A 24,640-nucleotide genomic window follows, 5' to 3' on the forward strand; every position below is an offset into this window, starting at 1 on the left:
TCTCCTGGAATCTCTTTCCGTGACCGTGGACAATCCTCTCTTGAATGTCACCCTGGGTGCCAATTTCTTGACCATGAGCAGGCGAAACTGACTTTTCTCCTCCTCAAGTTCTCGCAGCCGGCTACGTTTCTGATGTTCCAGTTTCTTTACCCTCTGTGGAAGAAGGAAAGGCGAGAGGAAGAATTGCAAGACACTTTACCATCAAGCAAGGATCTCCTGCTTCAAGTAAACAGAAAGGGTGACTATCATAGTCTAGACTCAAGAATCAGATGTGGCTGGCTGGAGAATTCTGGGAGTTGAAGTCCACACTCCTTAAAGTTTCCAAAGTTGAGAAAACATTGCTGTAGATAAAAGAAGTGGGACATTTAGCACGAGATGTAAATAGACAGCCATCCATCTCTGAGTCATCATCTTTTGTCAACTGTTGCTGGTATATCTCTGGTTGTCGAAAAACATTAACAAAATGTTGCCAGCCTCAGATCTGTTGCCACCAGCTAACCAGTGCGTGGCACATAGGTTAATAATAAAGGTGATATTTCTCATTTTTGCTGGTCCTAAGTGGCAGACTGAATCTTTCAAATTCCCAGCAGTGAAACGGGTCACCTTACCTTGGCTAATTCTTTCTGTTCTTTGATAATCCTGTTCTTCACTTGCTGAGGGGCCATCAAGAGATCTGCAAGGCAAAAGGAATAGAAAGAATCATGCTTATATAAAAACATCAAAGAGATTTTGGGATCCCTGCCGATGGCCATTTTTGCCCAGTGTTAATTGAGCCACCGAAGCCCTCTGGTGCGAAAATCTTGGAAGGGGGCAGAAAATGGATACTTCTCTTGAAATGGCTGGGCTTGGAGTGATCCACTGGCAGATGGGAAAAGAGCTTGTTTTCAGTCAGGGACCCAGGGAAAAGGATATCCTGGTTTATCGCTTGATGGCCGCTGGATTAATTCTCACACGCTGGGCATCAGCTAAACATTGACTAAGGGCGCGGGACTAGTGACCCTTAATATTTTTACAACAAAGCTCCAAAGTTGTCCAGCTTCATCATTACCTTGTCTCCCTAATGCCCAGCGACATTTAGCGTTGGAGATTCTGCCTAAAATATGCAATTTGAGCTTCATATCTGCTAATCTTGGCTTTAGCTGTTATTTGCTGCTTTATTATTTTCAGTGTTTCGTTGATCTTTTTTGTTTCTAAGTGGTATTTTTTTTTAATGGTTCTTCCGTTTCTCCTCCCCCCCCCCCTTTTCATCTATTGAAACTTATTTGCCTCTGATCTCAGTTTGCTAATCTTATTTTCCAGCCTGATCATCCATTTTGGTGGTGAACCTTTTTTCTTCTTCTTTCATTTTGCATCCCAGGTATTAAGTTATAACTGCAGCTGTGCTGTACATGAATTGTTTTTTGCATCATTATTATTATCATGGCACAGGAAATATTTTTTTCAATACTGCCTTGAATTGGCTATGCCAAGGATTCTGTATGTAGCTGTGCTTTTGTTCCATGGTTACACTGAGATGTAGACCAACACAAATGAATTAAGGGTTCGTTTACCCCTTGCGAGGCATTCCAACTGAGCTTTGGTCTGTGACAGTAGACACAGCAATTTCTGTGATGCAATCAGAAATCCAGAATGGAATGCAAATGTAATTTATTCTAGCCTTATTTTGCATTCTATATTATCTCTGGGAGCTACTTATAAGCAAATCTGTTTGCTTGCCTGCTGTTTTTAGGCTGTTATTGCTATTTTTTTTATGTTTCAACAGAGGTTCACTACATATACACAGAGATAGGCTGCATTGAAATAAATGAATCAATAAAATAAGTCTCAGAAGATTTTTGGGACTTGTTTTTGAGTATTTTTTACCCTTCGCACAGAAAAAGAAGAGGTGGATTCATCTTTAAGCAGCAAGAGTGATTGGGAAGGAGGAAAAACAGATTGGGTTGGAGTTAGACAATTTATTTTCACTGCTGTGGCTGATGGGAACTGTCATCCGGTCTATCTGGAGCAGCGTTTCTCCGCCTTAGCCAGTCGAAGGCATGTGGACTTCAACTCCCAGAATTCTCGGGGCTGAATTGACTTCTATGCGCGAGCGTCCGCGAAAGGGATGATGGGAGCTGTAGAGCAGCCTGACAGGAACATACCATTTCCACAGTGCGGGGGGGAATAGTAAGAAGGAGCCTCTTTTGTGTTCTTTTCTACTACCATCACCACGGACGCGTTTTTTTTAATCTCCTAAACTTCGCAACGTAGCGGGATACTTCAGGCTTTTTTACCCTCCTTTGGCAGCCACGAGAGCCTTTCGCGCTCCCTCAGAGACGGCCTGGTTCCTCCCGGCCATCTCCATAGCAACCAGGGAAGGCGGCGGGCAAGATGGCGGCGGCGACGACAGGCGATCCTGCGGCTCGGGATGGCCCGTCTTAAGCCTCGCCATGAGCCTCCGGGGGATCCTTTGGGGGCTGCTGTGGCTGTTTCGGGCCGGGGCCCAGGATGGAGAGCAGGGTGTGTGGGGGAAAGATTAAGGGGGGGGGCTTAATCAGCAATGGGCAGGCAGAAATCCAATAGGCCCCGCTTTATGCCAGTCTCGTGTTTTCTGATTTAGTTCTGCTTGCTTCACAGCTGTGAAACATTTTCCTCCCTCCCTCCCTCCTTTGCTTCCTTCCTATTCATTTTCTTTCTTTTCTTCCTCCCTTTCTTCCTCTCCCATTCCCCTCCCTTCCTTCCTTCCTTCCTTCTTCACTCGCTCCCTCGCTCCCTCACTCCCATTTTCCTTTCTTCTTTTTTCCAACCTACCCATCCATCACTAACATCTAAGTCATGTTCACAGAATCCAAGAGAACCCATGTTCTGGATTTGTACAATACACTATTTTCTGATCTAACCAGTGGCCAAGTTGGTATAATAAACATTTTGAGCCCCCCAAAAGGGGGGATTTGTCCCCACCCACACACTAACAAAGTGTAGCTTGGGCAATCATGGCTGTGTCTCTTAGGGAACATGGCTTTTAGAGCTTTGGTATGTGCTTTGTTTTTTAATTCCCCTGGATTGGGTTTTTCTGACTTTTTTAAGGCATAAACAACACCCAAAGCCTTCAAAGAATTGCAACCAGTTGTGTGTGTTCAAGAATGCTTTGGTTAGCAACTTCCTGCCTCTTTTATCCTCCTTTGCAGTTCTGAATGATGACACAAAAATATAATCTCCTCAATTCTCTTACACTGTCCTACATTTCCTTCTCTTCTATCAATGGTGAAAGGAAACCATGAAGAAATTCACAGAGGCCTTTTTTATTTAGAGAGAACATCTTTGGCCAATGATTATGTTTAATGAGTGACCTCAACATGATCCTGCTTTCTCTGTTTAGATTTCCAACCTTTGTTTATCCACATGTCTGGAACTATGGTGACAGCTTCTTTGACCAACAGCCAGGCTGATACTTTCTCTCTTGCTGTGGCAGACAATGAAACTGGTAAGCATCTTTCAAAACCATTTTTGAGATGATCCCAGGAAGCTCTGGAATGCAAAAGAGCAGGGAGGAAATTATTTTCTCTTTCTCAAAATGAATTAGTTTCACTCTTCCTGGTAAGAATGATGCTCGAGAGATGATAATACATGTGATAAATGCAGGAATCAATCTGGGTCAGTCACCATGACCAGAGATTTATTCTTCTGTGCTTTTAGATTCATGCTGTAGCCCATCCTCAAGGAACTTGTCTCTCACCAGAATGTGTGCTTTGGGCTATTCTATGTGTTGTATTTATGTGGTACCTTGTTGTGTGTGGCTTTTTAATTGTTGAGTAGAGTGTTGATGGCCGGCTATTAAGTTGTTGGCTGTTGTTTCCTTGTGACTGCCAAGATCCAGAGTACCTAATCAGCTGATGATTGGCAAAGGGCCTGTTTCCCAGGCTTCAATTATTTCCCTGGCTATTTTTGTACCTGGTCGGCCAACAATCTTAGTACCTGCAAAATTGGATCTATGTCCTTGTTCATTGCATATGATAATGTTCTTTGATCTCTTCTAGGTTTGTTGCCCCTTTCAGACTGTAGTGGTAGAAACAGAACAGAGGACTGGAGCTTGCAAGTCACACATCAAGGGGTGAGTAGAAAAGGTGATTCTCCTCTTATCCTTGGCAATAAAAGATCTTAGATCAACTTTTTAAGTATCTCCTGTGAACCTCTTTCCATAAAATTCTTGACCTAGATTCCTGATTTGGGCTTTTTTTTTTACCATTGTAAATAAAGATTGAAATAAAATAATTGCTGTTTTATCCCTGACATGGGCTTAATATTTATAGTTATGTTGTAATTCATAAACTTTCTTGGTTAATTGCTAGCTGTCATATTTTGTATTTCAGAACGTTTCCAGGGTGATGGTGTCCTTGACCAAGCACTTGCAACTGTGTATTTCAAACCTCACTGATTGCTGTGTGGAGGCCCTGTGCTTGCTTCAAAGTTTGCAGGTCTCAGCATGTCAAGGGGCAAAGGTGATGGCCCGGCTATTAATCCAAGCGGAAATATACCCTAATACAACTTCAGGAAACCTAACTGGAAAAATAGAAGGTATTAGATTCATGGCCACCTTTACATGTTTTTAGCATAATGTATGCACCCAACCAGCAAAATGTGGTTTGACTTTAACTGTTCAGGAGAAAAGGATATTGAAAGAAAAAGGCACCTCTTCAAATTAACCCATCAATTCTCACCTTTTTCTTCTTTAGAGAACGCGACGGTGATCCCCAATCAAGTGTTTCACCCCTTGGGCTCCTGTCCATGCAACCTCACAGCAGGGGCATGTGATATTCAATGCTGTTGTGATCAGGTACTAATTCTGCTTTTAATTTCTGTAATTCTTTTCTAAGCATCTCCCTGGAAAGCTCCTGACATTTCTGAAACTCTGGCCTATGTCCTTACCCGCAGTTAAGTTTTTGAGATGTTCTTTTTGAACCAAATGATTTCATAATGAATTACACGGAAAAAGCTAACTGATGGCAAAGGCTGGCATGAGCTTTCTGGATTAGGAGTAATGGATGGAAACTAATCAAGGAGAGATCCAGCCTAGAAATGAGACGTTTCCTGATAACAATAAATCAGTGGAGCAATTTGTCTTCATCTCCAACCCTGGAGGTTTTCAAGAAGACATTGGACAAGGGGTTGAGTCCCTTTCAACTCTGTTATCCTGTATCCTAATCAGAGGCCTCCTCCCACATTACCCTAGACTTTTATAAAGCAATAACCTTAAGAAAATGTCCTTATCCCTAGCTCAAGTTTTTGTCTGGCCTAGTATGGGCTGCTGAGACTGGCAAAAATATTTCTCAGACCTTCTTCTCAGTTCTCAGAGGCCGAGAGTGAATGGAAGATCTTCTGCATGTTGAGTAGACGGCCCACAGTTGTTTTCCCCCAAGATCTGTCTGTGAAGCTACTCAATCTTATTAGAATGGCATCAGGCTGATCCTAGACCTGCGTATCTACCTTCTCTCTCAAGGAGTGTACCCCAGAGATGAAGCAGCTTTTTGAGAGCTCGTGTTTTGAAGGGGTGTTCGGTGGGGACGTCAATCCACCTTTTGACCAGCTCTGCTCTGTCAAATCCGGGAATTTGGCCCCTGACTGGTTCCCCTTCCTGTGTGTGCAGTCTTCCGTTAATAATTCCCCTTTCCTTGGGTACTTCTATGATGGCTCTACGTAAGTATGAAAACGCCTCAGAGGCTTAGGGAGCGTGGAGCTGTGGAACAAGCATTAGCTAAGCATACAGTCTGTTACTCAGTCATTCTCAATCTCAGCTGCTTGAAGAGGGGTGGACTTCAAGTCCCAGAATTCTCCATGCTGGCTAGGGAATTCTGGGAGCTGTAGTCCACCCATCTTCAAGCAGTCAAGGTTGAAAAACATAGCTATAGAACAGAGGTGGGGACTTGGGAGGCTGGCTAGGAATTCTGGGAGTTGAAGTCCACAAGTCATAAAAGGGCCATAGTTCCCCACCCCTGCTGTAGGACAGGCATTTGGCCTGAATAATTATTGTAATAATAATTCACACTGCAGAGCAGCTAGTTGTACCAGTGATACACAACTTTATATGCGTTGGATCGCAATTCCAGTCTCTGTAAGTGTGAGACAAAGTGTTGCTCTTGTTTCTATCTTTTCCCCAAAGCAATGATGTTGATGAGGCCAAAATGAATGTGTAGCACCTGGTTTTAATACCACAACTGTGGTACTTAGACATTGCCTTCCAAAAATGCCAGCAAAACGCTGACACTTCAGTTTGCACTGTGTCAGTCTGTTTGGGGGGGGGGCAAGGCCGGGAATCACGGTCCCCACACACCTTCTCTATTCATGGTACAAATAGATTACATATTTATAAAATTCATTTGCAGTTCTTCATCCCAAGCGTCTTCCTTTAAGCTTCCGGTGCAAGCTATCCCAGGAAAACTGTCCAACGGTTACAGGCAAGGGGATCCCATCCTGACTGTTCATAATGACTATTTTACAGTTCCGCAGGTAAATGGCAACTCTCTGGTTTTTCTTTTTTTTCTCTCTCTTTTTGTTCATTAAAGAGGAGGTTTTTTTTTCTGGATTGGGGAAAGGGGAAATGATGTGAAAACAAACCGGATTATCCTATTCTTGTAGTTATTCATAGCTGGGCAGTGTGCGAGAAATGCTCCTGTTTCCTTCCTTCGGGATGTTGAAGCCGAATGTGTGGCCACTTGCCAGGAAGCCAGGAGCTCCGTGTTGAGCAGCGCTGTCAACAGCGGAGTTGGAGGTACAGCGGTTTTGATTGCCAGGGAGAGACCTGGAGTCTTTTCATGTTTTTCCCAGTTACGATCTTTGCAGTTTCCCATGATCCTGTGATCAAAATTCAGACGTTTGGCTGTTGGCTTATATGTATGATGGGGGAAGTGTCCCACGGTCACGTGATCCCTTTTTGTGACCGTCTCACAAACAAAGTCAATGGGGAAGCCCAGATTCGCTTAACGACCAGGTTACTAACTTACCAATTGCGGTGATTTGCTTAATAACTGGCAAGGAAAAGGCCACAAAAACAGGGCAAAGCTCACTTAACGACAGAAATTTTGGGCTCCATTGTGGTCGTAAGTCGAGGAGTGCCAATATTAGATCTTCCGTCGTAGTTTGAGTTTGCCTTTCATCCCCTCATTTTCCTTTTTCCTTTCCAGATAATATCAAACCAGAGGTGATCTACGAGGAAAGAAGTTCTGCCTTGCTCCCTTGTGCCAATAAAGGTCAATATGCATTGAGCGAGTTTTTTTAGGCATAGTTATAACCCATCTTTTGAAAAGGTTTAATAAAAAAACTGCCCACGTATGACCTATAACCTGAACAAGAGCTTTCCTGTGTTCAGAATGCAGAAATGTGACTTTTGCTGAAGATTACATCATCGTGTGGGAAGGCAAGAGAATAAAAGAACTGAAGATCAAAGTCCTTTATGGAGGAATGTGTCTAGAAGGTATTTTTTTATATTTCTCTTAGTCCAGTTATTCTTTTTTACGATACTTGTTTTTTTCAGCCAATGAAAGATTACCCGTGTGATTTGGAATCAGCTGTCAGAGCTGTTGTTTTTTACACTGGCTCTGAAGCAACCTTGCCTTTGGTTCATAAAAATCACACCCAAAATCTATTCAACTTGAAAGTATCCATCTTTGAAAAGAGCATTTAATGGAAAGCGTGTTAAAAACATACGTAATATTGCTTGGATGCCTAAAGTTTTTACGATTGGCTTAATTTTGAGGCACGAACCCAGGGATGCTTGTTGAAGAAACCATAGTTAAAACAAGCCATATCCGCCTGTGATACAGTAACCCAGCGAAGGCTTCTCAAATGGGTTGGATAAAAGCGCCAACCTAGTGGTGTCTCTTTTTTTTTACCTTGGTGCGTTTTACATTTATCTTTGCCAGAGACGATAACGCAGAAGTTCACTGTCACCTTTGTGACCGCCAACGCTACAAGCCTGGAAGAATTCTCAGGAAACCCAGGTGGGTGAAGCGGCTTTTCAGTGCAGAAGACCCTTACTAGCATATTGATGCTTCAGTTTGTTTTTGTTTGTGTCATTTGTTGGGTAAGGGGTGGCATTTGGGGGCTGGGCTCTGCAGCTGGCCCTTGATGGTTTGGGTGGCACCCAGAGAAGCCCACCTCCTCCATTGACAACCAGCCAAGAGTTTCTTGGAGGAAAAGGGTGTGGATTGCTCACTAGCTTGACCTATTGTAGAACTTGGAGTAGAAATACCTTCTTCTTGTTGACAATGGAGGAGGGGGGTTGAGTTGGGAAAAGCTCAAGCAAAGCGAGAAACAAATTGGGAGACCTTTCAGCCTTAATAAATCTCCACTGTTTAGTGACTACAGGCAATCCTCAACTTAACGACCATAATTGAGCCCGACATTTACGTTGTGAAGTGAGACATTGGTTAAGGGAGTTTTGCCCCATTTTACGACTTTTCTTTGCCACAGCGATGAAGTGAATCGCTGCAGTTGTTAAGGTAGTAACCCCGTTGTTAAGTGAATCCATCTTCCCCATTGACTTTGCATGTCAGAAAGTCATAAAAGGAGATCACGTGATCCCTGGGACACCGCAACCGTCATAAATAGGAGTCAGTTGCCAACCTTCTGAATTTTGATCACATGACCACAGGGAGGCTGCCATGGTCATAAATGTGAAAAACGATCATAAGTCGCTTTTGTCAGTGCTGTTGAAACTTTGAATGGTCACTGAATGAACTGTTGTAAGTCAAGGACTAGCTGTATACTGCTGACCCAGTTCTACGGCTCCCAGGGACGGTGTACATAAAATTTGGCATTTGAGAGACTGTTAGCTCTAGCCAGACCAATCCTTCTCCTTCTGCAAGATTGCTTAACTGGATATATTTGAAGCCACCGGCAAAATCTTCTTTTGTCTACCCAGGTTATCAGCTTGGCAAGCCGGTTAGAGCCGCAAACCTGACATCGTTGGCTCCTGTCACCACTCTAAATCTTTGGAAGCCCGGTAGTCCTTTTTGATAACAAATATTACGCAATTTCAAGAGGAACAAAACCACATCCATTTATCAGTGTGACGTTCATTTGGGGCTTCTTCGCTCGTATTTCTGTGGAGGAGGGGTAAAAGTGATTGTAGTTGTATTCTGCTAAATTAAACTTGGGCATTTATTCTGTTGCTATCCTTAGGAACAAGAACAATTACGAATATTATTTTGTAGGCAAAGCAATATCGAGTCTAATTTTAAAAACCTTTCCTAAAAGAGTCCTAATTTGCAAGTAAAGCTGTACTCTTGGGGCAGCTTAGCCCCTTCAGTTTGACTTGTTTGATGTCTTAAGAAGGGGGAAATTCCACTCCTGAGGGCTTTCTGTTTAAATACATTAATAGGACTACATGACTGAGAAAACAATTTCTGAACCAGATTATCTCCATTATTTAGTTGGTGAGAACTTGTGTTCATCAGCAAACCTGACCCCCCTTTTGTTTGGATTCAATTCCATTTCTGGATGCCTGATGGAGGTCAGTCTTGCAGACAACTGCCGGCAGTTGAGGTGAGATTAAATTAGTTTCTTATTCTTCATTTTAAAACAAGGAAGAAAATCTCATTTTACACTGAAATAAAGGAAATTTAAGAAATCCACACTGATTTATGAAACCTGGCATTTTTCCTTTGAAATATGAAAACATTAATTATCTACCACTCCCATTTATATTGCATGCCTCTTTCTTCGCAGAGAGGATGTTGCTGCAAGGCTTAATTCCTTGGTGCAAGCGAGCCACGTTGGAAAAAGAGGCAACGCCCGTAAAGAGATCTCAGATGACTGGGTGGAAGTCCTCCGTGAGTAACACAGTTTAGTAGCAACCAGTTAATTGCCGATGTTTAGTTTGTGTTTAAAAGCATTAACGATCCTCTTACATTTCTTTTATTACGAAAAGCCATAATCTAGCTAACAGGAGAACCGCAGCCATTAAAAAATAATTGGACTTCTAAATTAATTTAAAGTTGGATGTGGATATTGTAAATCACTCGAACTATTTTTGGGAAAGTGAAGCAAGTGAAGCCATCCTGTCTTCACAAAACTCTTTGTTTATATTTTCTCTTTTAACGTTGAAAGAAAAGGATAAGTGGCTAAGCAGCTGGTTGGTTAACCTTCTCAGCCCACTGGCTTTTACTGTTCCCAGGTGTAAATGCCTCTTCCAGCCCAAACGCAAGCGACGGGAGCTTAAGAGGGATCTGTCCTGATGTTCCTGCCCACCTGAACATTCAGATCATAACCGCTGATGTAGGCGCGATAGAAGGAATCCCTCAAGAAGAGATACTTGGTGTGCAAATCGGGTATGTACAATCTTATTTTCATTTGCTGACTCGGATCTCTTCGGGGTCCTCTGGTGAAAACATTTATCTTGCTACAGAGACTTCTAATTTCTTTCTGATTGAAACATGGTGATGATGATATGATCCGTTCAGTTGGGTCCAACTCTTTGTGATTCTATGGGCTGGGCCTCTCCACGTCTTCTTATCTTGCACGAATTTGAGTTGTTCTATGCTCTGGCTGGTGTCAGCTTTGATGGTGTCCCACCACACCGTATCCTTTGACGGCCTGGTTTCCTTTTACCGCTAACTCTTCCCAACATAATTGCTTTCTCCAGTCAATTCTCCCCCCTCCCCCCGCGCATGACTTGGCCCAAATTAATGAGGCACGTTTTTTGTGATTTTGGGATTGAAACAAAATGAATCCCCAAACTGCTTGACCTGTTGCAATCAGAAGGTGTGTTCCATCCCAAGGATGAAAAATAAAAAATCTCACTGAATTCTGACACGGGCCCATATCATACAGATTGTTCTTTATTTTTGCTGTTATTCAGGATGCCTGCTAGAAGCAGTGCTGCACTAATGAGCACTGACATTTCCCCCCTGTCCGTTAGGAATTAAGAGTTGTCCTCTTTTGTAATGCTACTAGGCTAAAAAAAAAAAATGGCTCTTCTTACTTTAGAATGTTGACGACAATCAGATAGGTGACACTGCATGGCCTTCTACATTGTAGCTGCAGTTCCCATGTACAGGAAAGGCTTCTCTCTTTCAGTTTTTCCACCATAACTTGGCAAGTTCCTTGTGGCCTGGCTTGTCCGGAGAACGCGAGTTCCCTTCCCGTCTCTGCTGCAGTGCAGTTTATTAAAGTACCTGCTCAGCCCCCAGTGCCAAAGACAAGGTAAAACTAGGATGCAGACTTGTAAATCTGCTCCAGAGAAACTGCTAGGGAAACTGAGTCATGCAACCGCCATTTGCGACCTTCCCAGCAGTCTCTGACAAACAAGGGGGGGGAGCCAGATCCACCTAACCGCAGCAATGATTCCCATAACTATGGCAAAACAGGTTGTAAAATCAGCTGCAACTCACTTTAACACCTATTATTTTTCTTTCCAGATTTCAAATTAACTACACGGAGTACGACTGCAGGAGAAACGACGTCTGCTGGTCTGAGCTTTTTTATCCCATGACACGCTACTATACCGGTAAAAAAAAAAAAAAAGGGACTCTCAATTGGCCTTTCTCTTGTTTAATTTCTAGCTGACCCCCAAGTCCTTGGGTGGGTAGGTGGGTGTCTCAGTAGGGAGATGTATTTATTGGAAGAATTTCCTTTTATGTCAGAATACATTTCCAGACACGGCCTGAGCACTACATGTAGCATATTATTAGGCGATTCCAGTTTTGTAAATCTTTTATGCTGGGGAGAGACTCGTCTCTGGCAGAGGATGGCTCAGATGCCCTCCTTCTAGCAGAAGCTTGTCTGGATTATCTTCCACTGAAATGCCAATTCTGGAGCAATTTCTTCCAAGATATAAGGCACCATCCGTTTCTAAACCTTTATCTCCAACCTCTTTTCAGGAGAGCCCTATTCTCACACCCTTGCCAAAGGCCTGGTGTTGGTTTTCTTCGTCCTCCTTGCAGTGGTGCTGAGCAATCCTTGCAATGGGATCCTCCGTCTGTGGAACAAGCCCTGAAAACCTCCACTTCCCCCACAGAATTTTGATCATGCTTTTCTACATTTTTTTTTTTTTATTATCATGCACAGGTTTTATGGAAAGAGATAGAAAACAATGGGCGTTTTCCCCTGATATATTTCCCCCCCAAAAAATAGAGGGGGGGGAAGTGAGAGGAAAAAAAATAAAAATAAAAACCCACCTGGACAAAACTGAGACCGTGTTGTGATTGTACAGGAAAAAAAAAGAGCAATAAGAGAGATGTGATTTGGATCCTACGGCTGTACTGGGTGCCCAATCTTGGCAAATTAAAAGACTTGTGGACTTCAACTCCCAGAATTCCCCAGCCAGAATTCTGGGAGTTGAAGCCCACAAGAAAGTGGGACGCCCTTGCATTAAAATAATAATAATAACGGTAAAAGTGTAATAAACGAGGTGGGCGCCATGCCGCCGAATCCAGGGGGCGCTGCAGCTCCTTAGTAACTTCCCTTCTCTGGGCTGTTAATTGCCGCTCTGTACCAGCACTTCCGTTTCAGCGTAAACTCGTCTCCTCCAGAGTTGGCATTACCACCGAGAAGCCGAGAGGGAGACGGAGCGGTCTCTTCCACGCATAATGGCGCAGCTGCGGGCGGAAAGCCGGAAGCCGCTCCCGCCTTCCGTCTTCTGAAGGGGCGTGGCCAGCGACTGAGGTGAAGCGCCGGTTTCCGCCCCGCCTCCGCCTCTCCATGGCGGCCGGGCGGCGTCGAGGGCTGCGGTGAGCGCCCGGATGGGCTCCCTCTTCCGAAGCGAGGCCATGTGCCTGGCGCAGCTCTTCCTGCAGGCCGGCTCGGCCTACGAGTGCCTCAGCGCCCTGGGCGAGCGCGGCCTGGCCCACTTCAGAGACGTGAGTGGCCGCCGGGGGAGAAGGCCGAGACGCCCCGGCCTCGGGTTTTTATTTGTTTCCGTCCCGCCCTTTTATTGTATGGGGAAACATATCTCGTGCTCCTCCCTCTTTTCCTCACAACAACAACCCTGTGAGGTGGGTCGGGCTGAGAGAGAAGGACTGGCCCAAAGTCACCCAGCTGGTCTTCGTGGCTTCTTACCTAGGGAGACCAAGGCAGCCCCAAACCAGAGGGCTCGTGCCATGGAGAAGAGAGAATAGAATAGAATAAGGAATAGAACAGAGAATAGAATATAGAATATAATAGAATATAAAACAGGAAATAGAATAGAAAATAGAATAGGGAACAGGAAATTAGAATAGAATAATAACTTTATTGTCACTTTACATGTACACTGTTCAGCATACATTAAAATGAGATTTCGTTGCACGCAGCTCTCAAAGGGTAACCACCTCCAATATACACTGCATAAACATGACAATAAATAATATACCCACATGTGCAGCGATGAGTGTTTTTTGGGGGTACAGAGGGCTGTACAGAGGGGGTCCCTTGCAGACTCCCTCATCTTCTCTTGGAGGTGCCCAATGTCCCTGGGCAATACCCTTTCCCACAAATAAATGGGGAATAATTAGTGCCACTCCAGAAACCTAGTCCTGGATTGCAGTTTTATGTATTAATGTATATATTTATTTATATTCCACCTTTATTATTTTGACAAATGACTCAAGGTGGCAGGCATATCCCAAATGGCTTCCTCCGCCTATTTTTTATATATAAGGTATATAAGAATATAGCATTTATTATTTTAGTGCTTTAACGGGTTATATTATTTTTAGCCTGCTATCAGCCGAAGGTCAGATGAGTAGCATACAGATTTAATAAATAAATAATAAACAGCTGCCACTTGGGAATCCTTCTCTCTTATTATAATTAAAGTAAAATAATTAAAATAAAAAACTGACCGGTGTCCTTTAGCCTTGGCTGGGCAGGAATCGGAGGGCTGACTCTCCCTAAGGAGGTTTTCTTGGAGGAGAGATAAGCTGTACATGTAATAAAACAAGTGGTATTAAAGTGTTTAATAAAGTGCCTTGCTCTATGGTTTGCTTCATAAAGTTTGTCTCATAGAAGTTATGAATAGTGTTTAATGATGATGTGTAACTTTTCAAGGGCAAAGGTCTTTCCTTCATATTCTGTGTGAACCAGATGCGGAAGACTCAAGGATCGTAATGGTTAAAATAAACTATGGCTTAATGCCATAGAATTGAACTTGTAAAGTCTTAGACAATAGAAGTTTCTGTTGTCAGTTAAACAGCTAAAAAAAAAGATTTGCCTTTCCAGCTCAACTCAAATACAAGTTTGTTCCAGCGGAAATATGTGGGTGAAGTCAAGAAATGTGAAGAAATGGAAAGAATATTGGGTAAGTTTGGAGAATGCTGAACGATTGGCAACCTTGATCCTCTTAAGTAAAGTTTTACCCATCCTGAAATGTATCATCGCAGAGTTCTTTCAAACAGAAAAGGGAATGTAGCGCTTACCAATTTCAAACTGAGCTTGAAAGAATATTACAATCCACTTGATTTATTGCGTTGTTCTTGCATTGTATGTTCTCCCACATTTCAGAGGATTAAAAAACTGTGGTTTTAACCACAGTCGGGAGATTTGGTGATCATTTTGGCACCAGGCGCTGGTTGTTTCTTTGTTTTGGGGTTTGATTTAAAATTCAGAGAATTAGTATGCAAATTCTGGGGTTCTTCAATTCTCACGATACAATAGAGAAAATTGATCAGGCTTGATTAGAGCGCCCTCGCATGTGCATAATATCCTTCGTGATGCACAAACTTCCCAGAGGAATGTCCCAAAGCACAACCTTTTAAAGCCAGTTGCTTTACCTCGATGAAATTATTTTTCATTTTTCCAGGATACCTAGTACAGGAAATAAAGAAAGCAGACATCCCTCTTCCGGAAGGAAATATCACTCCTTCTGCTCCTCCACTTAAACAGATGTTGGAAATCCAGGTAACTTGTAGAAATGGGGATCGTGTGATATTCCAGGATGACAGAAAAATCTAGTTTTTCAATACTTTAGGCCGGTGTTTGACAACCTTGGTAGCTGACTAGGTAATTCTGGGGGTTGAAGTCCAGACCTCTTACAAGTTTTCAGGGTGAGAATCACAGCTTTTAGGCCAACCCTAAGACACTTACAGCTCCAAATTTCCCACTGTCTGCTGTTCAACTGTAGCGATTGTCTTGGTTTCTGCTTGGAAGAGCCACACTCCTGTTAGAAATCACCACACCAAAACTGTGCTGTTTTTCTGTGTTGTAGGAACAGCTACAGAAGCTGGAGGTGGAGTTGAGAGAGGTGACCAAAAACAAGGAGAAGTTGAGAAAAAACCTTTTGGAATTGACAGAATACACCCACCTGCTGAAGGTCACGCAGTCCTTCGCCCAAAGAGCTACTGGGGTATTTATTTTATTGACTTTAGATGTGTGTGAGGTCACCCATCTTAAACAAGTGACTCTGGAGAGCAGACAATCATAAATAAAAAACAAATATCTTGTTTCCAGTCTTTTTTTTTTTTTGGCTACTCCACTTTTTGTTTGATATAGATTTTTGCTGTCTTTATTTTAGCTCGAATCCTGCGTACAGAGCAGTTACGAAGAATTCCTGTCTTTCGATCATGACCCTTTGGTTGAGTACAATTGCATGCACAGACTTGAGGCCAAACTCGGGTAAGTAACCAAACTGGATAGTGAATAGCCACGCAAAGCATCTTTAGCCTTGTTTTATACAAGTAGTCTTAGCAAATACTGGGGAGAATTAATTTACTGCATATCAATTTGAATTGTTTTGAAGCATCCAGTGATGTAGTAACGAAGCATAATTGTGACTCTGCAAGTAATGCGAATCATGGTTCCTTGTACTGGTGAGATTATTTTTAGGGCACTTTTTTTCTTTTAATGTAGATTTATATCCGGCTTAGTTCACCGAGCCAAAATTGAAGCATTTGAAAAAATGCTGTGGCGGGTGTGCAGAGGAAATACAATTGTTTCTTACTCTGAAGTGGAAGAATGCTTGGAAGATCCTGATTCCGTAAGTAAAACAGCTGGAGAAATCAGAGTAAATTATTCTGAAGGCTGATGGATCAGTTTCTCCTGAATAATCAGCATATATAGTGTTGGCTGCATTTAACAGAGGGATAGAATCAAGATCCCAGATCCCTTCCAACTCTGTTATGAATTGGTGTAAAACAGTTGTGGCTAGTACCATTAAGATCCACTAATTATGAACTTTACTTATGAAAAATTAAACTTTTATGTTGGAATACCGAAAACATAGTTTCAAAACAGCATGGATTCAGGGCATCATAATTGGTAATGGATTTGTTTACGTTTTCACTTCAGTGCCATTGTTAATTCTGAACCGTCATTAAATGAATATCAGCAGTCGAGTTAGCACCTCTATGTTGGAAAGATTAAATCTGAATAGCTTTACCAGAGAAATGAACCGATACATGCCTGTTTGAGGCACTGAGGTCCATTCCTGCTTTATCTTGCGAAATTCAGTATAAACATTGCAAGAAACAACATCCCTGGGCTGAGAAAGGGCAGCTGAGCCCCGTAGTTTCCCTGTCAATCAAAGCCGAGGTGAGCCATCCTGTTTGTTTTCCAGGGAGAGCTGACCAAGTGGTTTGTGTTCTTGATATCCTATTGGGGTGAACAAATTGGCCAAAAGATTAAGAAAATATGTGACTGGTAAGGACAAACTCAAGTTTTTATGTCATGCTTTTTTCATTTGTTTCATATATTTGTAAGACGATGCTCCAAAAAGTAAAAATGGTTAGGGAAAACTGCATTTTCAAAACTCCTCGGAGTTTGAACGGTCACTAAACGAACCGTTGTAAGCCGAGTACTACATGTGTAGTAAAAATAGCTGTGGTTTAAGGATGTGAGGTCACATGTTTGTAAGAATAACTTGGCTGGCTGCTTCAGTGACTTCTTTGTGTCACAGCTACCACTGTCACATCTACCCGTATCCCAGCACTCCGGAGGAACGGCGGGCGGTGATGGAAGGCCTCCAGGTTCGCATCCAGGACCTTCACATTGTAAGTAGACAGTTACGTTCACACTCTGGCTGTGTGTTTCCAGTGGAAGAGGCCAGTTGTTTCACGGAATCAATGTGGACGTGCAGTGTGTTTGTTTGGAGCGCATTAAGAAATGAGAGCTTTCGTCCACACAGCCCGGGAGATCGTATTTGCCTTCTCCAAGTGGATTTGTTCTCTTTTAGGGCTTTGTTTATTGTCCTGGAGATATTTAGACATAGCATCGTATTCAGGACTCTTATTTTTTTTTTTTTTGCCTTTGTGGCCTTAAGAAGCTTGTTTCTTGCAACAGGGAAATGTTTTTCTTTGGGATTGTTTTATCTGCTGCCAGCTGGGCACCGTGAAGCTAAGCCAATTCCCCCAGAAATAGAACTAATAAAAGAGAAACGACTTTAAGGTTACTTTGTCCTGCCGATACCTCCTTTTGGATAACAAGTTGCCTTTGTACTAAACTTTTTTTTTTTTAACAAAACCCCCCAAAGGTGTTGCACAAAACCGAAGATTATTTACGACAAGTCTTGTGCAAAGCTTCTGAATCCATCTACACCTGGGATGTTCAGGTGAAAAAGATGAAAGCCATTTATCACGTGCTGAATCTCTGCAGCTTTGACGTCACCAACAAATGCCTCATTGCTGAGGTCTGGTGCTCCCTGGCGGATCTCCCCAACATGCGTCGCGCCCTGGATGAAGGATCTGTAAGTCAAGGCTGAACATTGCTTTGATCTATCTGTAATAAGGAGACTCAACAGTTCTGATCCCATCTTTCCGAGCATATTTGTACATGATTCATGCACAGATAAGAGCACGAATGGGACGGGGGCTGCTGGGCTTATAATAAGGAGGGTTTGTTTACTTCTGCAACCAGAGAGAGAGCGGTGCTTCCGTCCCTTCCTTCATGAACACCATTCCAACAACAGAAACGCCTCCGACTTTGATCCGGACCAACAAATTCACCGCGGGATTCCAGGACATTGTTGATGTGTACGGGATTGGCAGCTACAGGGAAGTCAATCCCGGTGAGTCTCTCTGAAAAATAGTGAAAACGGGGGATGTAAATTCTAAACCGGGCTCTTTCCCCTCGTTGATGCTGACCTGCTTTCACTTACCTGTGGCCTGGTGAACTCAGGTGGGTTTTGTGTTGGTGAAAGAGCCGCGGTGTTCTTGTAAAGCAGAGGGTACGTCCAACCTTGGCAATTTAAGACTTGTGGACTTGGAAGTCCCAGAATTCATAGCTGGCTGGGGAATTCTGGGAGTTGAAGTTCACAGGTCTTAAAGTGGCCACGGTTGGAGACCCTGCTGTAAAGAATCACCCGACAGTGAGATGGGCAGCATATAACTGGAATAAATAAATGTGACTTTCACAGCTCTGTTCACCATCGTCACCTTCCCCTTCTTGTTCGCCGTGATGTTCGGAGACTGCGGACACGGCTTCCTGATGTTCCTCTTTGCGCTCTTCATGGTTTTGTTTGAAAAACACCCCAAACTGATGAAATCCCAAGACGAGGTATGGGAAGCCCAGACTCCTGTGTGGCTGGTGCTCTTCACTGCTTGAAAAAAAAAATTCCTGTTTTTCCACTTTTGCATCTGTAAAGAAGGAATGTGGGGCCTTGGTGGTTTTGTTGCAGAGGTTTCACGACCCATAGATAATGCTGATTGTAAACAGTAGTCCCCAATCAAGGAACTACCAACTAAGAAATACAGCCAAACAGTAAACAGCCTCATCAAGGGACTGTCAAGAAGAAAACAGCTCCCCCACCAATACTGACAGGGCAAGCCACTTGTATATAAACAGAGAGCAAACCCTCCACTCCCTTCTAGCACTAATGATGTTACCTAGTTGGGTCATGAAATGTCTGCAAGAAAGCCACCCAGCTCAGAGAGCCCCAGGGACCCCACCGTTCAGCCCTGAGCTACAGAGATTCCCTTCTAAGGAAGAAGCGCCTCTGGTGAGGGTGAGGCTTCTCTCCTTCTGTCCACAGATCATGAAGATGGTTTTTCAAGGACGATACATCATCCTGCTGATGGGATTGTTCTCCATCTATACCGGCCTGATCTACAATGACTGTTTCTCTAAATCTTTGGTCATCTTCAGCTCGGGATGGCATGTTTCAGAAATGCCTGGGATGGACTGGAGGTAAGTTGTGGCTGTGCAGCCTGTGTCAGTTTCACTTCTGGGCAATCTTTGTCCTCTTCTTTAGAATAGGAATAGGATAGGAATAGAATAGAATAAGAAATAGAAATAGAAATAGAAATAGAATAGAATAGAATAGAATAGAACAGAATAAGAAATAGAATAGAATAGAAATAGAATAGAATAGAATAGAATAGAATAGAATAGAATAGAATAGAATAGAATAGAATAGAACGGAATAGAAGCCTGTTCTTCTCAACCTCTAATTCTGTTTTCTTTTCTTTTTGTTTTTAAATTGTTCTAGCAAGGCAGACTCGACAAATCCGTCTGTGATTCTGAATCCAAATGCGACTGGCGTCTTCACTGGTCCTTACCCTTTCGGCATAGATCCGGTGAGTGACTTCCCTTGAGCCGCTGCCGTCTGTCCAGGAGACTTGGCAGAATTACAACCCTCAGCCCACTGCTGCTCTTTTCAGCAGCGAGGCAAAACTGTCCGTCGGACTGCCCTGAATTTTCTCTGGGGCTGTTTCACGCAAAACAGTTTTCAACAAACAAGGAGTCCTTAGATTTAGCAACCATAACAAGAACAGGAAAATAGGCAAGTGTTGGCTGTTGTTAAGTGAATCTGGCTTTGGCCTTGCTTGTCAGAAGGTCACAAAAGGGGATGATGTGACCCCAGGATATGCAACTGTCATAAATGTGAGACAGCTGTCAAGCATCCAAATGTAAATCACGTGACCACGATCGTAAGTGTGAAAAACGGTCCTCAGTCACTTTATTCAGTGCCATTGTAACTGAATGGTCACTAAGCGAACCGTTGTAAGTTGAGGACTGCCTGTATTCTGGGTTGAATCTTGTCTTAAAGGCTGTCTTTCTCTTCCCTTCCAGATGTGGAGCCTGGCAAGCAATCGCCTCCCCTTCCTCAATTCCTTCAAAATGAAAATGTCGATCATTATTGGGATGGTGCACATGGTCTTCGGGATTGCCCTGGGGGGCTTTAACTATGTGTGAGTAGGGACAGGATGAGCAATGGGGGGGGGCTTTGCCGTGCCTTTGACACGAGAGGCGCGCCAAATAAGCATCATCGTAAATATGTTTCATAAAGTAGAGTAGCGTGATGGCCTGTTGCGAACTCCAAATAGGCGTCAGGAAGGGTGTCCAGCCAGTAAATGCTCAGCTCCATCCTATTAAGAGATTATAGGGTTGTAAAAAGGGAGGGTTATTTTTTAATTGAAATGAAAAATAAAGCCACCCTTTCTTCTCCTTCCAGGCATTTCAGGAAGACGTACAATATTTACTTGGTGATCATTCCTCAACTTCTGTTCATTCTGTCCATTTTTGGATACCTGGTGTTCATGATCGTCTTTAAATGGCTGGCTTACGGCGCTGAAAATTCCAGTTCTGCTCCCAGTATCCTGCTTCAGTTTATCGGCATGTTTCTGTTCCACGATAACAAGAAGCAAATCTTTTTCTCCGGGCAGGTGGGTTATCTTTAGACCTGAAAGGTCCAGAAATGAAATCTGAATTCTCTCTATTTTTAAATGCTATCTTCTGTTGAAATAAGTAGGCCTTAAATTGGAGTAAATTAAAACAGTTTGCAAGATGAGTCCAGTAACTATTAATTGTTGGAGACTTGAGTCTGAGTTTTGTACATCCTTAAGAAATGATTGAAGCGTTGTATTAGAAGCCACCTAAATCTAGGGAATTGCTAAAAGGTTAGGTACAATGGGGTCCTTGGTTTAAAAATGTAGATTTTCAGGCTCCTTAAGGTTGGCCGTAGCTTTTTAAAAAAACTAATGCTGTTCAGCAGAAGAATGATGACATAGGAGGGCTTAGTGGATTGCTTTAAATGAGTTATAGCATTTTTTTAAGACAAGCAGAAAGGATCCCTTCTTTTGCAAACTATTGAAAACATTGTAGCCTTGTCAAAACAAACAAAACATATAAAATAAGGGGGTTTTTTGTTTTTGTTTTTTTAAAAAAACTAGCCAGATTGGCATTTAGCCCAATAACGTAAAATCCTTATTTAGCAGAGAACTCTTACAAGGCTTTTGCTAACCAAAATTTTTAACCACCTCGAAATTACGGCTGTGTAATTTTGCCTCTTTTAAAACAGATGATCCTTCAGAAATTTCTGATAGCCGTGGCTGTACTTTCTGTTCTCGTTCTGTTTTTGGGAAAGCCGCTTTATTTGTACTGGTTGAACAATGGCAGCCAAAGCTTTGGGTCCTACAGAGTGAGTATCGGGAAGAACTCTGGGGTAAATTGTATATTTTTCCTTGACAAAAAAATTCTGCATCCTGCCGCATGCCAGGGCTCTCTCAATCAGCGTAGAGAGCATCCAGTCTAATCGATAAAGGGGAAAAAGAATGCTGTGTTTGAAGGGAAAGATTGTTCACAAGGCTTTGCCTAGGCTTAACTGCCATTCCCTGAAGCACTTTGTGTGTTTTGTGGTGCCTTAACCTTGTATCTCGATGGGCCCTTAAGATGTTGACTGCTCAGCCTTGTTTCAGGACAGGGTTGGGAGGTGTTTAGTAGTTGCTTGCTGAAAGATTATTTGAGAAACTAGTCCATGAATCCCCTTCAGAGACATCCCTAAAACTGCACAACTCTTTTCCTTCTTCAGAAAGGTTATCGCTTGGTACGGAAGGAAAGTGAAGAAGAGATTGCTCTCTTGGCAACTTGTGAGATGGAAGAGGGAACCAGCCCTTTGAACAACAGGCATAAGACCGAAGAGAAGGAAGAGGTTGGCCTGGGACTCTTTTCAGCTCAGGATCCTGTTCTTTTTTTTTTTTTTTAATCCTTTCATTGAAAGGTTGTTTTCGATTTGTTTTATGACGTACGCCAGCTCAGGGCTGTTGTGTACGCCGACGCCAGGGGTAGGCAGCCTTGACTCTTTTATGACTGGTGGACTTCAACTCCCAGAATTCCTGAGCCAGCATGGCTCAGCTTGGAAACCTCTCCCTTTCCCAACATGGCTGGCTCGGGAATTCTGGGAGTTGAAGTCCACCAGTCATAAAAGAGCCAAGGTTGCCTTGGACAACTTGTGAATAAACTAGAATGAAGCAGAAATGTCATATATTCAGCTTCTGCAGCTCCTTGCTTACTAAGTGATTAATCTCCCCTTAAATCACAAGCAGGATGTTGGGATCATGGGTTATAATCCGCACCCTGGCTGCAATCCCACTTACACACTATCTCTTTTAGTTTAGCCTTTCCGCGGTGTTCATGGATCAGGCCATCCACACCATTGAATATTGTCTGGGATGCATCTCCAACACCGCTTCCTACCTGAGGCTCTGGGCACTCAGTTTAGCCCACGCCCGTAAGTATCTGTGAAAAATGGTCCTGAGACCATCCTTTCAGTGCCATTGTAACTTTGGTCACTAAATGAACTGCTGTGCTGGGGGCTGCCTGTATTGTGTCTCACACATCCAGTAAAGCAGGTGGGGTTTGGAGTTTACCTGCGCATGTCTCTGCCTGTCTCTTTTAGAGTTATCCGAAGTGCTTTGGGCAATGGTCATGAAACTGGGTCTTCACATGGATGCAGCCTACGGGATCTTACTCTTGGTCCCCCTTTCGGCCTTATTCATGATCCTCACAGTATTCATTCTCCTGATCATGGAGGGCCTCTCCGCTTTCCTGCATGCCGTACGGCTCCATTGGTACGTGGTTCCTTTTCACCTTCTTGGACAACTTTCTAGTCCGGCATTTTTGAAACTTTTATGTGGAATTGAATCGGACGCTTTATTCAGCCTAGTATGATTAGACACGCAAGGAATTTGTCTCCGCTATGGAGTTCTCTGTACATGCAAAGCAACAGAGATGATGATGATGATGATAACGAGAAGGAGAGGAGAAAAGATAAAGATAAACAATAAACTCACTACATGAGTTAACATACATAGGCATTAAACAGCACTGGGAGAATTGGGTGTTGATGTTTGGGAAATGGAAGCTTTATTGGGGGGGAATAGAAACTCTTTTCAGGAGACTGAAAATGTTCGGTTTGAAAGTAACCTTTGATGCTCAAATAGTTCAGGAGTCAGGGTTTAGCATGTTCGTTTCATTCCATTTTATTTTATTTTTCTTATTACAGGGTGGAATTTCAGAACAAATTTTACACAGGCGATGGATACAAGTTCACCCCTTTTTCCTTTCAAGACATTTCTTTACATTTTGATAGATACATCTCATAGTCTGGCTGTTTTTGGCTGTAAATAATCATGTACGCTGACATCATCCTTGTTCGGCTCTCTGTAGCAAAGACCCTCACTGATTTTTGCCTTAAAATGCAGCCAAATAATTTTATAACGACCCTTAATCGCCTCTCACTCGGACTTTGAAAACATGGGACCCTTTGCAAGCAGGCCTTGTCTTCCTTCCGTAAGCACCTTTAGGTTAATTTTGAAACTGACCTCACATATTCAGTTGCTGCTTTTGAACATGCTGTAGCCATTTACGAGAACTATTTATTTTCTCTAAACAAAACCTTTCAACGGTAGTTTTTTTGCATACTTCTTTTGGAGAAAGCCCCTTTGAAAGGTTTTGGTTTTTTTTAAGGGAGCATTAATCAGCCATCAAGGCATTTGCAATCACTCCTCTGATTAATTCCTCTGATCCTTGTCGCAAATATTTCTGGAACTTGATAACAGCCACTGGGAATAAAACTGTCTTCTTCTGTATTTTTAGGAAACCACTATGATTTTTCTCTTGCTTGATCCAAAACACAGGCTTTAAAAGCAGGTTTAGGATTTCCTCTTTGCGCAAAGGGTGTGACTTTTTCCAAAGAAATTGAAAAGCTATTTGAGACTCACAGAGGGACATAGAAGCATTGGTTCTGCTTTTTTCTCTTCTACTCTCTTTTTTACAAGATGCATTATAGGCAATGTGGGAGCTTCCTCTCCGAAGCCTGGAATCACTGTCTGAAATTATTCTGAACACTCTGATATGTCTAATAGAGTTTCTGCTGTGGGTGAAACTCTGGGATTATAAAAAAAAAACCTTCCCAGGAAAATTAAGATGTTTTTCTGCCTGGCAGTTTTTGACAGCCTACAGCATGGGCGTCCAGCTTTGGCAACTTAAGACTTGTGCAATTCCAAGAATTCCCCAGCCAGCCATGCTTCTGGGAATTGAAGTCCACCCTTGCTGGCTGAAGGACTCTGGGAATTGAAGTCCACAAGTCTTAAAAGTTGCTGAGGTTAGACTCCCCTGGTCTACCACCTTTGCCTCTCCATGGCCTGCGTTAATCCAGGCAGTCCTAGTTGTGATACCGCACACTCCTTTTCCACAAAAATCAGATTCCTGTTTAGTCTTGACTAGAAGCCAATTTTCTGTTGTTCTTACTCTTGTTCTTCCCTATGAGGAAGATACCTTTTAAAGGATTGGTTTGCTGTTGTTGTGTTTTTAAATGTATTAAAGGGGAGGTATTTTACTGTAAAGACTTTCAGAAGTGCCAGTGGAATCTCATCTGTTTCTCACCTTCAAATAAAAGCTGTTTGGCGCTTTTGGAGAATGAATGCGTTTTCCGGTTGAATTGGTGTTTGCAAGGGGGGCGTTTGCTTAGGGGAGCGAG

At 42.9% G+C, this 24,640-nt stretch overlaps 2 protein-coding genes across 3 annotated transcripts; both read left to right on the forward strand.

Moving 5' to 3' along the window:
* Positions 1 to 2,333: 2,333 nt before the first annotated feature.
* On the forward strand, positions 2,334 to 12,162 carry TCTN2 (tectonic family member 2). Its single transcript, XM_039362505.1, has 18 exons — positions 2,334 to 2,499; positions 3,359 to 3,463; positions 4,017 to 4,090; positions 4,350 to 4,554; positions 4,713 to 4,813; positions 5,477 to 5,673; positions 6,360 to 6,483; positions 6,613 to 6,745; positions 7,158 to 7,223; positions 7,343 to 7,447; positions 7,896 to 7,973; positions 8,897 to 8,977; positions 9,408 to 9,519; positions 9,703 to 9,806; positions 10,151 to 10,304; positions 11,053 to 11,178; positions 11,394 to 11,482; positions 11,856 to 12,162. The coding sequence occupies exons 1-18, from the start codon at positions 2,430 to 2,432 to the stop codon at positions 11,969 to 11,971; spliced, it is 2,040 nt and encodes a 679-aa protein (XP_039218439.1). The 5' UTR covers positions 2,334 to 2,429; the 3' UTR covers positions 11,972 to 12,162.
* A 144-nt stretch (positions 12,163 to 12,306) lies between these two features.
* Positions 12,307 to 24,584, forward strand: ATP6V0A2 (ATPase H+ transporting V0 subunit a2). 2 transcript variants are annotated; one of them, XM_039362504.1, is made up of 20 exons: positions 12,307 to 12,833; positions 14,173 to 14,251; positions 14,753 to 14,850; positions 15,158 to 15,295; positions 15,464 to 15,564; positions 15,799 to 15,925; positions 16,505 to 16,587; positions 16,844 to 16,937; positions 17,417 to 17,629; positions 17,800 to 17,950; positions 18,299 to 18,438; positions 18,914 to 19,068; positions 19,370 to 19,457; positions 19,954 to 20,072; positions 20,336 to 20,546; positions 21,182 to 21,301; positions 21,692 to 21,811; positions 22,273 to 22,390; positions 22,559 to 22,730; positions 23,165 to 24,584. In XM_039362504.1, exons 1-20 carry the CDS (start codon positions 12,717 to 12,719, stop codon positions 23,262 to 23,264), a joined length of 2,544 nt encoding a protein of 847 aa, XP_039218438.1. In that variant the 5' UTR covers positions 12,307 to 12,716; the 3' UTR covers positions 23,265 to 24,584. The 2 variants fall into 2 exon arrangements, 1 of the variants encoding a protein (XP_039218438.1); XR_005559036.1 differs by lacking the exon at positions 23,165 to 24,584 and having other exon boundaries at positions 22,278 to 22,390; positions 22,559 to 22,697.
* The last annotated feature ends 56 nt before the right edge of the window (positions 24,585 to 24,640 follow it).

The sequence above is a fragment of the Crotalus tigris genome, unplaced genomic scaffold, assembly GCF_016545835.1.
Source record: "Crotalus tigris isolate CLP2741 ecotype Arizona unplaced genomic scaffold, ASM1654583v1 scf7180000019478.12717781048:2074007, whole genome shotgun sequence".
NCBI classification, from domain to species: Eukaryota; Metazoa; Chordata; class Lepidosauria; order Squamata; family Viperidae; genus Crotalus; species Crotalus tigris.